Genomic DNA, 12,458 nt, shown 5'->3' on the forward strand with positions numbered 1-12,458 from the left:
TCAGAATAATAGGGGTGCCAGAAGATGAGAGACAGCAAGATATTGAAAACCTATTTTAAGAAATAATGGCAGAAAACTTCCCCCACCTGGTGAAAAAAATGGACTTACAGGTCCAAGAAGCGCAGAGAACCCCAAACAAAAGGAATCCAAAGAGGACCACACCAAGACACATCATCATTAAAATGCCAAGAGCAAAAGACAAAGAGAGAATCTTAAAAGCAGCAAGAGAAAGAGACTCAAATACCTACAAGGGAATACCCATACGACTATCAGCTGATTTCTCAGCAGAAACTTTGCAGGCCAGAAGGGAATGGCAAGAAATATTCAAAGTACTGAATACCAAGAACCTACAACCAAGATTACTTTATCCAGCAAAGCTATCATTCAGAATTGAAGGTCAGATAAAGAGCTTCACAGATAAGGAAAAGCTAAAGGACTTCATCACCACTAAACCAGTATTATACGAAATGCTGAAAGGTTTCCTTTAAGAAGAGGAGGAAGAAAAAGGTAAAGATACAAATTGTGAACAACAAACATGCATCTATCAACAAGTGAATCTAAGAATCAAGTGAATAAATAATCTGATGTACAGAATGAACTGGTGATTACAATGAATCAGGGACATAGAAGGGGAATAGAATGACTATTCTTGGGGGGGGGGGGAGGGGAATGGGAGATGCGGGAAGAGAATGGACAAAAATCGTGCACCTATGGATGAGGACAGTGGGTGGGGAGTGACGGCGGAGGGTGGGGCGGGAACTGGGAGAAGGGGAGTTATGGGGAAAAAAGAGGAACAAATGTAATCAGAACAATAAAGATTTAATTTAAAAAAAAATGAAAAAAATATTCAGATTGAGTATATTTTCATTGTAGGCCCACCTGACTGATTTTCAGGCCCCATGAACCTTGATTCAGACAGAAACTTGTCTATAAAACTCCAGCTGTAAAACGAGGATCTACAGATAGAATTTAAAGATATATTTCAGTTCAATATAAATGAATCCCTAACAGTTTTAGGAATATTAAATGGGCCATTTTAGGGTAATAAGTCATTAGTATTCTTAGAGATGTTGAGACTTAAATCACTGCTCATATAGGGTAAATTCCATCAGAAATAGGGTTTGAAACAGACATTAAACCAGTGCATCCCAGTGGATAGAGCAGTGCTTTGTGCACCGAAGGGCCTCAGGTTCCATTCCTGGTCAAGGGCACGTACTTCAGTTGCGGGTTTGCTTCCTCCCTCCCCCGTCGGGGCGCATGCAGAAGGCAACCAGTTGATGTGTTCTCAGATGAGGATTAACAACAAAAAAGTTATCTCTTCCAACCATGAGATTTAACATTCTTTTTTTAAAAAATATATTTTATTGATTTTTTACGGAGAGGAAGGGAGAGGGATAGAGAGTTAGAAACATCAATGAGAGAGAAACATCGACCAGCTGCCTCCTGCACACCCCCTACTGGGAATGTGCCCGCAACCAAGGTACATGCCCTTGACCAGAATCGAACCTGGGACCCTTGAGTTCGCAGGCTGATGCTCTATCCACTGAGCCGAACCGGTTAGGGTTAACATTCTTTATGTTTGCATAAAGGCTCAAAGGTTTTCTCAAGTTTTACTTTCAAGATGTATGAGCCTCAATAATATAAAGCCTATGCATAATCCCTACATAAAAATTTTGAATAAAGCAAAATTTTCCCTATCTCACTGAATATAATGCTACAGCAAAATATAAGAGTATACATATGTATGAGGGAAGGACATGGCTCTCAAGTGGGCTTCAATCCAGCTCTGGAAAATCCCAGTGAGTTTCCTTTAATTCCGACCTATAATGTATATTAAGGTTTTGGGAAGTCCCCTACTACATAAAGATCATATGGTTGAATCTACTTTCCAATTATTTATCAAGCCAGAAACACAAAACTGATGCCATTTTTCATCATCAACTCTCAACTTACTATCGTAATATAAAGTTGGCTGAGATTTTTATAGATGAAAACCCACAAATCACTTTTATTGCTATTAACAGACACATTCATAAAGAGTTTCAGAAGCAAGCTGAGTGCTGGTTATCCTATATAATAAAGAGCTAATATGCTAATTAGACCAAACAGCCAAACAACTGTCAGGATGAAGCTGGGGCTGCGAGGGCCAAGCCCCTTGCACAAATGTCATGCACCGGGCCTCTAGCATTAAGATAAAAGATATTGCCTAGTAGAATCTTGATATCTTGACAAGGATGAGGAGTGTTCTCAAAAAAACAACCAAGTAAGAAATGAAATATTCGTATATAAGATACTCTGTTTCTCAGGTGAGATTTAAAGGATATATTTAAATGACACAAATAAACTGATAAAATTTGAAGTAGAAATTACAGAAAGTAATTTTCTCTTTTGCTTTCTTGGGTAAAAAAATGTTTTCATCTTTTATAACCAAAACTCCATCGCCTCCATTTGCTAATGGAATATCGCATATATTCTGTTCTGTCTTTAGGGGTTATTTTCAGCATTGGATCTACCTGTCTAATCTGGGGATCTCTTATAGTTCCCATAAGATCCACTACGTCAAGGACTCAACCACTAAGTGGCATGTGCTCCCACAAAAGCAATCTGAGTGCACAGTCCTCAACTGTGAATCTTGAAAGACCAAAGGAGGCTTTAATACTGAACTTGTTTGCCCTGCACAACAGTCAAGAAAAGTCAGCAGATGCCAAGCTGGTTTGCTTCATTTGATAGAAGCTCCTGAAAAAGTTTTCCATTTGGAAGCATTTACCAGTTTTTCTGGTACAATAGCTAGAGCTGTGGGTTTTCTGAGTGTGAATGGACATATGTAAGACATGAAATATCAGGGACAGGCACCATCTGCAACTCATTTTCTCACAGGTTGGGACTGCAATGTAGGAGTAGCAAGGGACAGAATTTTCTCAGGACCATACACTGGGAAAAAACAAAAACACACACACACACAAAACCCAACACCTTTTGGCTGACAAAGATCATAAGGATATGAATAAATAGGACTGTAAGATTGTGTCTTTTGTAGCTAGCATCTTCAGCACTTTCGACCCTAGTCATTCAAAGGTTAAATAAATAGAACTGATGAAATACTGCTTTGTTTTAGAAGAGATATTCAAAGAAAAAAGCCGAGACATTATTTCGTTTCCCTAATATTTATCCCCTTATTATACAACACTAATGTGGGGTTTAAAGATGACAGGTAGATAGACAGATAACAAAAACTATATGTAGGGAAGGACCAATACTTTTTTTTTTTTAAAATATACTGGCTTCAGGTGTATAGCTTAGTGATTAGGCGATCATATACTTTACATAGTGTCCCCCTCCATATTTCCAACATTTCAAGTGGCACCAATACATAGTTATCACAACTGACTGCATTCCCCATTCTTTACTAATCTCCCCATGACTATTTTGTAGCTACAAATTTGTGCTTGCTAGTCCTAGTCCCTTCATTTCTTTCACCCAGTGTCCCAACCCCGCCTCCCCTCTGACAACCACCAGTTCTCTCTCTGAATCTGAGCCTGTTTCAAATTTTTTTCATTTATTTTGTTCTTTAGATTCCATAAATAAGTGAAATCATTTGTCAGTCTCATAATACCCTATAAGTGAAAAATACCAATTCTTAATCCACAGATTCACCACTAACTAAAGCTCCTAATTGTAAAATAATATAGATGGAAGGAATGAATACATTTTTATGAAGGTGCTATCAGACTTTCAGATAAAAATAATAGACTGAAAATCACATTAAAATTTTTTCTCCTGGAAGAAATTCTGCCATAATTAAAAGAAAAAAAAATTAAAGGCATCTATAATAATAAAAGCGTAATATGTAAATCGATCAAACGGCTGAACAGCGGAACAACCATCTGGACAACCAGGCTATGACACCCACTGGCGCCAGGCCAACCAAGGCGGGTGTAATGCGATTGGTCGGGGGCCCATCCATTGCCCCATGATCGCCCTGCAGAGGGAGGCCCAGGCCACCGACTGGCAGGCTGCCCCGGGTAGGTGGGGCCTCCCTCCGCTGGGGCGATCCATCACGGAGCCCTGGTTGGGGGGGCAGGGCCTACCTCTTTGGGGCGATCCATCGCAGGGCTCCCAGACTGTGAGAGGGCACCCCTCCCACCCACCCGAGTGCACGAATTTCATGCATGGGGCCTCTAGTAAATTAATAAAGATAGGGAAGAAAAAAATTACAACAGTAATAAAATGTTATAACTGTAAAATAAATTGATTAACAGTAACACCACAGAATTCTCAAAGGGTTAAGACTGATAGCACCTCTGAATCTGTATGAGGAAAGGGGATGTTAAAGGAAAGAGGATTAAGATGCTGTGAGAGTACTAGATCCCTACCACCATTCTAAGTTACCTTAGCCCTTCAGCCCCTACATAAAACTAAAGATTGATAATTTTTAAAAAAATTATATTTTTATTAATTTCAGAGACGAAGGGAGACAGAGAGAGAGAGATAGAAACATCAATGATGAAAGAGAATCACTGATTGGCTGCCTCCTGCACACCCCCTACTGGGGGTTGAGCCCACAACACGGGCATATGCCCTTAACTGGAATTGAACCCATGACCCTTCAGTCCGCAGGCCAACGTTCTATCCACTGAGCAAAACCAGCTAGGTGTAAAGATTGATTCTTTTAGAGATGATTAAATAGATGATACTTTGAAGGGGATGCCAGGTATGAGTGAGGGGTGGTTGATTAAGTGAATTTATACATGCTGAATGCTACTCTTCAGCCCTCTTTCCCAACTTATCCCCTAGAAGACTGACAGAAAGCTTTTAGTAGACAAGAGAGTCAAAGATAATTTTTGGAAGAGATAAGCTAACCCAAAAAGAAAGTACTGCATAGAGGATTCCAACTGCCCTCAGTGATGAGCTGGGGGTCCTGTCCTGGGTCTTATGGTTTAGAAGGCCACACACTAATCCTCCTCTGGCCTCCCTGTAACCCATGGATAAAGGAATCCACAAGGCCAAAGAGACTGTCCAGCTAGAACACAAGAATTTTCTAGATAGACAGCAATAATACTGTTTCCAGGGCCTTCTTCAGATACTTCTACTGGTTATTTTTCTTTTGGGTCTATAAGCATACCCTTAGGCCCAAGGGATGGCCAAAGAGAGTAGGAGGGATAAAGGAGTAGGCTCCAGGTTCTCCAGTTGTCATCTGGAGTGAACAAATGGGGAACTCTAGCAAAGACCCAGATGGAAATCCTAGAACTGAAAAGTATAATATCTGAAATAAAAATTATACTGAATGGATTTAATAGAAGGTTGTAGTCTACAGAACAAAGCCAGTATACTTGAAGATACATCAACAGGAATTACCCAAACTGGAGAACAAAAAGAATAGCCTCAGTGACCCGACAAACAATATCAGTGGTCTAACATATGTGTAATTGGAATTATGGAAGGAGTAGAGATAACTGGGCAGAAAAAATATTGAAGAAATAATGGGAAGGAGGATAGTCAAGATGGCAGTGTAGGTAACCACGGTACTCGCAGCCTCCCACAACTACATCAAAATTACAACTAAACCACAGAACAACTATCATTTAGAACTGCCTGAAATCTGGCTGAATGGAAGTCCTATAACTAGAGAAGTAAAGAAAGTACATTTGAGACTGGTAGGAGGTGTGGAATGGGTTGGTCCGACATCCACCTGTGGTGTTTTTTTAATTGGAAGGTATATCTTGGCTGCAAAGGTTCCCCATGAGGAGAAAGGGGTCCCAGACCCACACCAGACACCTCAGACCAGGGTTCCAATGCTGGGAAGAGAAGTCCCCGTAACTTAGGCCTGTAAACATCAGTAGGGATTGCGGATGAATGACATGGAAGCTGCTGGAGACCCAGGCAGTTCCTCTTAAAGGGCTGGTGCACAGACTTACTTGGACTCACTTCCTCTGAACTCCAGTGCTGGCGCAACAGCTTGAAAGGATCTAGGGACCTATGGAGAGGATCTAAATTGTGTGGCATCAGGGCAAGAGCTGGGGGGCAGCTTTCTCCCAGAAAAAAGTGCTGGCAGTGGCCACTATTCCTTTGCTGAGACCTCCCTGCCACAGTGCTGACAGGCAGTGACCATATCTGAGTCTCCATCAACCTGGCTTACACTATTTGCCCTGCCCTGGTGACTATCTGAGACCCTGCCCCACCCAATTTGCAGCCCCATTCAAGCTGTTTGCAGTGGCTTTTCCATATGAATGGGCTGTTCTGGCTCAGGCTTCAGACTTTTTGTGTAATAATTATAACTTGGATTCACAAGGCTTTTTTTTTTAAACAACCAACATCAGTACAGTAGAAAAACTTCATAGATTCCAATCTCTATTAAGTATTTGTGTCTCTAAGTATAATCTATTTTACATTTTAAGAGGAAAGAGTGTCTTTTTAACCTTTCAATAGTGTTTCAAACAGATTATAAGCCAACAAGTAGTCTGATGAACATTTTAAAGAAAAGTGTTTTTACTAAGTGTCGCATTAAAGTTCTGGAAGCTGGGTTTGATTTACTTGTCCTATATACAGATATCAAATTAGGCAAAATAGCTAAATCACACACTGCATTCAAAATATCATTTCCTCAACCTCCAGATATCCCTCCTCTTTCTCCACGATTTTATAGTCTGTAGTACTAAAAAAGTACTAACTTTTCCTACACGAGCTCTTCAATTTAAACATTATGCAAATATAATGTTTAAATGCCAATCAATCTTGACTTAGCTTTATCTGGGTCTAGGATTTGATTCTTTTTGTTCATACTGGAATAAGGGGAGACCTACCTTAAGCTAACCATTAGTTGCAACTTCCATCAGCAGACATTAAATAGAGCGGCTTATAGTGGGAAAAAGTTTCTCTTTTTTCAAGTTTTTTGGTTATTTTCTCCACTGGGAAATCCCAATTAAAGAGAAAATAGCCATAATTATGACATTCCCTGAAAGAGGAGAATCCATGAGAAAAAGATGATCAGCAGTTGACTACAGATGGAATTATATTTCTTAGAGAAGTTGAGATGTTTTATTACATTCCACTTAGATTGAACATGTTTAAGTTTGTTTGTTATAAAGACAGGTTTGTAAAAATGAAAACTTTTGAGGGAGGGGTTTGGACTAAGATTCAAAGTCTATTATGAAGTTTGCTACTCGGGAAGTTCATTTCATTGAAACTTAAATGAAAATGCAAATAGGAAAATAAACTGACATTCATTTATTTACTGTTTCTTTTTTAAGAGCAGAAAATTTGCCCTGGTTTCTGTGACCCAGATTCCATTTCTTATTTCTAAAGTAAAGCATTTTGCACTCATGCTGACTGTCCTCTAATATTAGGCTAGAGGCTCTCTGGGCCAACAGGAGGTTAGATCTCAATAAAAAGAAAGCAGATGTAGATTTGGGTTAGTTACTTACTTTGGGATTCTGTGTTGGAAAAGCCCCTTAACACTTTACTTTCACCATAGTAACAGCCAATTCCATTTGTACAGTAATCCTTGTTTTATTCTTCTAGTGTGAGCCACCTTATATTGTGACTCACCCACCTTCATTCTAAATCATTATACCCTTTGCTGAAGAAGAGGCAGTCAACGATTGCAGCAACAAGGTAGTTAATATACTGGCAAACAAGCTTGTTTTGTCGCTATTTAAACTACTGAGAAACATTAGTTTTAACTTCAAGTAATTTTACTGTTGATGTCTCACCACCAGTACTAGTATCTCACACTGGTATTTCCAGAAGAGTAAGCAATGGAATCCCACCTGTCTTGACTGGAAAGTGGAAGGTTGGTATTTTTCTTTAGTAATTTTAAACATATTTTATAGTCCTAACTGGTTTGGCTCAGTGGATAGAGCGTCGGCCTGCGGACCAAGAGGTCCTAGGTTCGATTCTGGTCAAGGGCATGTACCTTGGTTGTGGGCACATCCCCAGTAGGAGGTGTGCAGGAGACAGCTGATCGATGTTTCTCTCTCATCGATGTTTCTAACTCTCTATCCCTCTCCCTTCCTCTCTGTAAAAAATAAAATATATTTTTAAAAAAACCACAAAAAACCCCAACATATTTTATAGTCTCAGACTATTCTATCATTTCAAGTTCTTGGTAGGATGGGAATACCAATCCTCTTTGCTGTGTCTTCAGATTATCCTTCAAGAGGCATCTTTTTAGGCTGGCCTTTGAATGATAGTGACACAAGATGACAGCCACCGTGGGCTGAGACAATTTTTTTTTTTGTTAATCCTCACGCGAGGACATTTTTCATTGATTTTTTTTCAGAGAGACTGAAAGGGAAGGGGAGAGACAGAGAGAAACATCCATGTGAGAGGAACACATCGATTAGTTGCCTCACACACACACACCCCAACTGGAGCTGGGATTGAGCCTTCAACCCTTCAGTCTATGGGCTAACTGTCTAACCACTGAGCAAAACTGGCTAGGGCAGCTCATATAATTTATAAAAACCAAATATATAGCCTTAAAATAGAATATGGACCTAAATATCAAGAAGCACCCCCTCCCTTTGTAAGTTTGTAACAAAAATTAACATGGATGGAGTTAATAGTTCTAATGGGCAGTGGACCCAAGAGCTATTTGAGCGCTAGCAAATGGCAGAGTTCAGATAGCATAAAAGTTGCCCTGTAGGAGCTTTGGTGTCTAATGATGTCTAAAGAAAATATGATATTCCCTCAGCCACCTGAAGGAAAGTGTTATAGCAATTAATCAAAAAGAAAAACCAGATGTCCTTTCCCCACCCATTCAATTTAAAGTCTTCAGTTTCCATAGTAGTAAATTTTCTATATACATCTTGTACATCTCAAAGTACTGGAAAGGAAGCTCCCATTCAAAGGCAATTTATCTTAAGATACAGTAAATGATACTGATGTTTTGTCCATTTGAAATAAGTTGTGCTATAACAACACAACAATAACAACAGAAAACAACCCCAACTTCCAGGGCTTTTATCTCTATTAATACCCATTCAGGGCTGCTACAGTTTCAGCTCATAAGCTTACTACTCTGCCTTCACATTGTTTGAGCCCCAGAAAGCTTATATTTCAAAGAGAAATTCAAAGTAGATGAAAACGGAATAAAACTCTAAATAAGGACTTAAACATTCTAAAAACTACAATGTTTTCAAGATTAAGAGGCTCTTGTAGACCTGATGAAGTTCTGAACTCCTCTAAGATTAACACTTACCATAGATATGTGTTAACAACAGATATTTAAATCCAGATAACTAACTATACATGGTTGTGTGTTTAACAATAACCTCCACACGATTCTCTATTGAAATCTTTTTTTAAAATACATTTTTATTGATTTCAGAGAGGAAGGGAGAGAGAGATAGCAACATCAATGATGAGAGAGAATCATTGATTGGCTGCCTCTGGCACGCCCCCTACTGGGGAGCAAGCCTGCAACCCGGGCATGTGCCCTTGATAGGTATCAAACATAGGACCTTTGAGTCCGCAGGCCGATGCTCTATCCCTGAGCCAAACTAGCTAGGGCGAAATCTGTGTGTGTGTGTGTGTGTGTGTGTGTGTGTATAAACAAATGCCTAAGCGACTGTTATGACTGAATGACGGACCAGTCGCTATGAGGCGCACTGACCACCAGGGCACAGACGCTCAATGCAGGAGCTGCTCTCTGGCCGTCAGTGCACTCCCACAGCCAACCTCTCGCAGCCAGCCAACCTCACCTCTCCGGGTCCTTCCCCGTGGCCAGCCAACTTCCCCCATCCCTCCTCTTGGCCAACCTCCCGCGATCCCTGCCCCCTGGCCAGCAGGCCCCAATTGGCCTGGCCCCATCAGGACTGGGCAAGATGGCTCCAATCAGCCCCGATCGCTGGCCAGGCCTAGGAACCCTATCCATGCAGGAATTTCATGCACCAGGCCTCTAGTTTTTATATAAATGACACTGAAATTTGCTATGTAAGTTTTAAAAACAAAAGGTTTGTAAAAACGATCTTTAAAAGTTTCTAAATGTTTGAGTAAAAGAATAACTTTCCATGTCAATGCATGACTTTTAAAAAATAAATAAAACTCTTCACCACAGAGTTATTACAAATCTGATTCCATGACCAAATCTAATATAAATTATATACATACACACATAATAAAATAAAATTGGCAAGATATCAACTTGTACCCTGAGTGAAGTAAAACTCGAACCTGTAGGTTATTCAGAGGTTCCATCTTCATGACTGGACCCAAGGTGTTGAGAGGCAGGGAGACATCAATGCTCTGATTTGGCATCAGTGGTGTATGGATGGCCAGGGGAGTGCTGGGGATGACGCCAAAGCTAGGAGAGAGGATGAAGAAATTCTAGAAGTTAATCAGGAGGCAGGATTTAGCTGCATCATTGGGTTTCAATGGTTTTTTACTCCATTTGAAGGAACATAATTTTTTACAATATTAAATGAAGGCATAATAAGACCCAAGATGGTCAAGTCTAATTTACTATAACACTGGTTACAATATAACTTCTGTTTTCTATTAAATGATTTTGAATAAGGATAAACAGTCATAAGGACAGAATTACTTTGCTAGTGCTCTGACTCCGAAAGTTTCTTATGTTTATCACGTCATGAGAGACAGATTGATAATAACTTTTAAAAAATACATCTTTCCTTAGATAATCCTTGAGAGAAAAAAGACTGAAAAATAACCCCCTATAAAGTACAATAAATTTATTATTATTTCACTAGCTTGATAACCTGCCTGATCCGTCCAGAGAATTTACTGGCAACTCTCATTTTCTTTCTTTTTTGTTCACTTACGTAGGACAAAATCATTAGAAAAGAGACAGGCTACGTGTAGCAAAAAAATTTGATTGGCTGAAATATTCCAAATGACTAGGATAAGTTGTAGTTCCAAATCTGGCCACTTTCTAAGACTAAGGCAGACAGCAAGTACAGTACCCATCAGTATTGCTGGGTCACAAGGTAAGTGTGAGAATTCCAGGTGTTCCAGATCCTTACCAATTTTAGCCATGTTTATAGATATACATATAACAATATTATATTTTAATTGGCATTTCCCAAAATGACTAATTATATGAACATTTTTACATAAGCTTGTTCATTCTTATGTCTTCTTTGGGGAGGTGTCTGCTCAAATCTTTCCTCCCTTTTTTTGATTGTCTTACTATGAAATAGTAAAATTTATTTGTTATTGATTTTAGAGAGAGGAAGGGAGAGGGATAGAGAGATAGAAACATCGATGAGAAACATTTTGCTCTTTTGATCTTGCTCTTGTGATCAACAAACTCTATCAGTAGTCAATATTGGCATAGAAACACGACAGCAGCTTAGTTCTAAATCTTCCAATTGCTCCTCTTGGAAATGATACAAAGGAAACAAAAGGGAGAAATATTCCCTACAAATCTACAACTGCCCCTTTTGCAAATCTACAAGTCAGAGAAAACCTGCAAACTCCAAACTATATTTAAGTGTGGCCTCAGCACATGAGATCAGCAGAACTGGTGAGAGAAGCTCTGGAGGTGCAGCAAGGAGGCCCAGGGAGTCCTGAGGCCTCTGAGACTGACTGTAAGTATCCATTCTCAGAAAAGAACCCTATTCCTAGTGTAAAGTGCTGTGAGTAGGACTAAGTTTAAACAGGGAATAACATAGAGATGAAGTGAAGAAAAAGTAGAAAGTCCCCAGGGAAACTTGAGGTGGTGGTGGTACTGACAGAGCTAAAAAAGCAGCACCTTTCACCCTAGCCTGTTTGGCTCAGTGGCTAGAGCGTCAGCCTGTGGACTGAAGGATGTGGGGTTGGATTCCGGTCAAGGGCACATGCCCGGGTTGTGGGCTAGATCCCCAGTAGGGGATTTGCAGGAGACAGCCAATCAGAGATTCTCTCTCATCACTGATGTTTCTTTCTTTCTTTCTTTTTTTTTTTTTATTGATTTCAGAGAGGAAGGGGAAAGGAGAGAGATAGAAACATCAATGATGAGAGAGAATCATTGATCGGCTGCCTCCTGCATGCTCCCCACTGGGGATCGAGCCTGCAACCTGGGCATGTGCCCCCGACCGGAACCGAACCTGGGATCCTTCAGTCCGCAGGCTGACGCTCTATCCACTGGGCCAAACCAGCCAAGGCACACTGATGTTTCTTATTTCTCTCTCCCTCTCCCTTCTTCTCTGTAATCAATAAAATTACACACACACACACACACACAGCACCACCTTTCAAAGGGGAAACAAATACTCTGAAGACAGGGTTATGTTCCTTGGAGCCAGAGACCAGTAAAAGAATCTACAGAGCTTAGGACAGAAAAAAAAAAAGTCTTCTTGAATCAAGTCAGGTTCTGAGAGGCAAAGGAGTTGTAGCTGCACCATAGTAAAGGAGTGAGTGTCCTTGGGCAGCAAAGCCTAAAACACTACCCTGGGCTTATCTTCCTCTTCTACCACAACTCTGGCTAATAGCTAGTCCTGCAAATTCCAACTCATTCA

General features: G+C 40.2%; 1 protein-coding gene and 1 pseudogene across 3 annotated transcripts in view; one reads left to right on the forward strand and one right to left on the reverse strand.

Moving 5' to 3' along the window:
- Nucleotides 1–12,458, reverse strand: part of AP2B1 (adaptor related protein complex 2 subunit beta 1) — a 103,074-nt gene that overhangs the window by 25,323 nt on the left and 65,293 nt on the right. For all 3 annotated transcript variants that reach the window (XM_070394887.1, XM_070394884.1, XM_070394886.1), the window contains one exon: nt 10,174–10,303. In XM_070394887.1, coding sequence (XP_070250988.1) covers nt 10,174–10,303 — 130 coding nt within the window. The remainder of the gene's footprint in view (nt 1–10,173; nt 10,304–12,458) is intronic.
- LOC138994538 (ubiquitin-conjugating enzyme E2 variant 1-like) lies at nt 3,971–8,722 on the forward strand (annotated as a pseudogene).

Source organism: Myotis yumanensis, unplaced genomic scaffold, assembly GCF_028538775.1.
Source record: "Myotis yumanensis isolate MYYU_CA2020_CCGP unplaced genomic scaffold, mMyoYum1.0.hap1 SCAF_16, whole genome shotgun sequence".
Lineage (NCBI taxonomy): Eukaryota > Metazoa > Chordata > Mammalia > Chiroptera > Vespertilionidae > Myotis > Myotis yumanensis.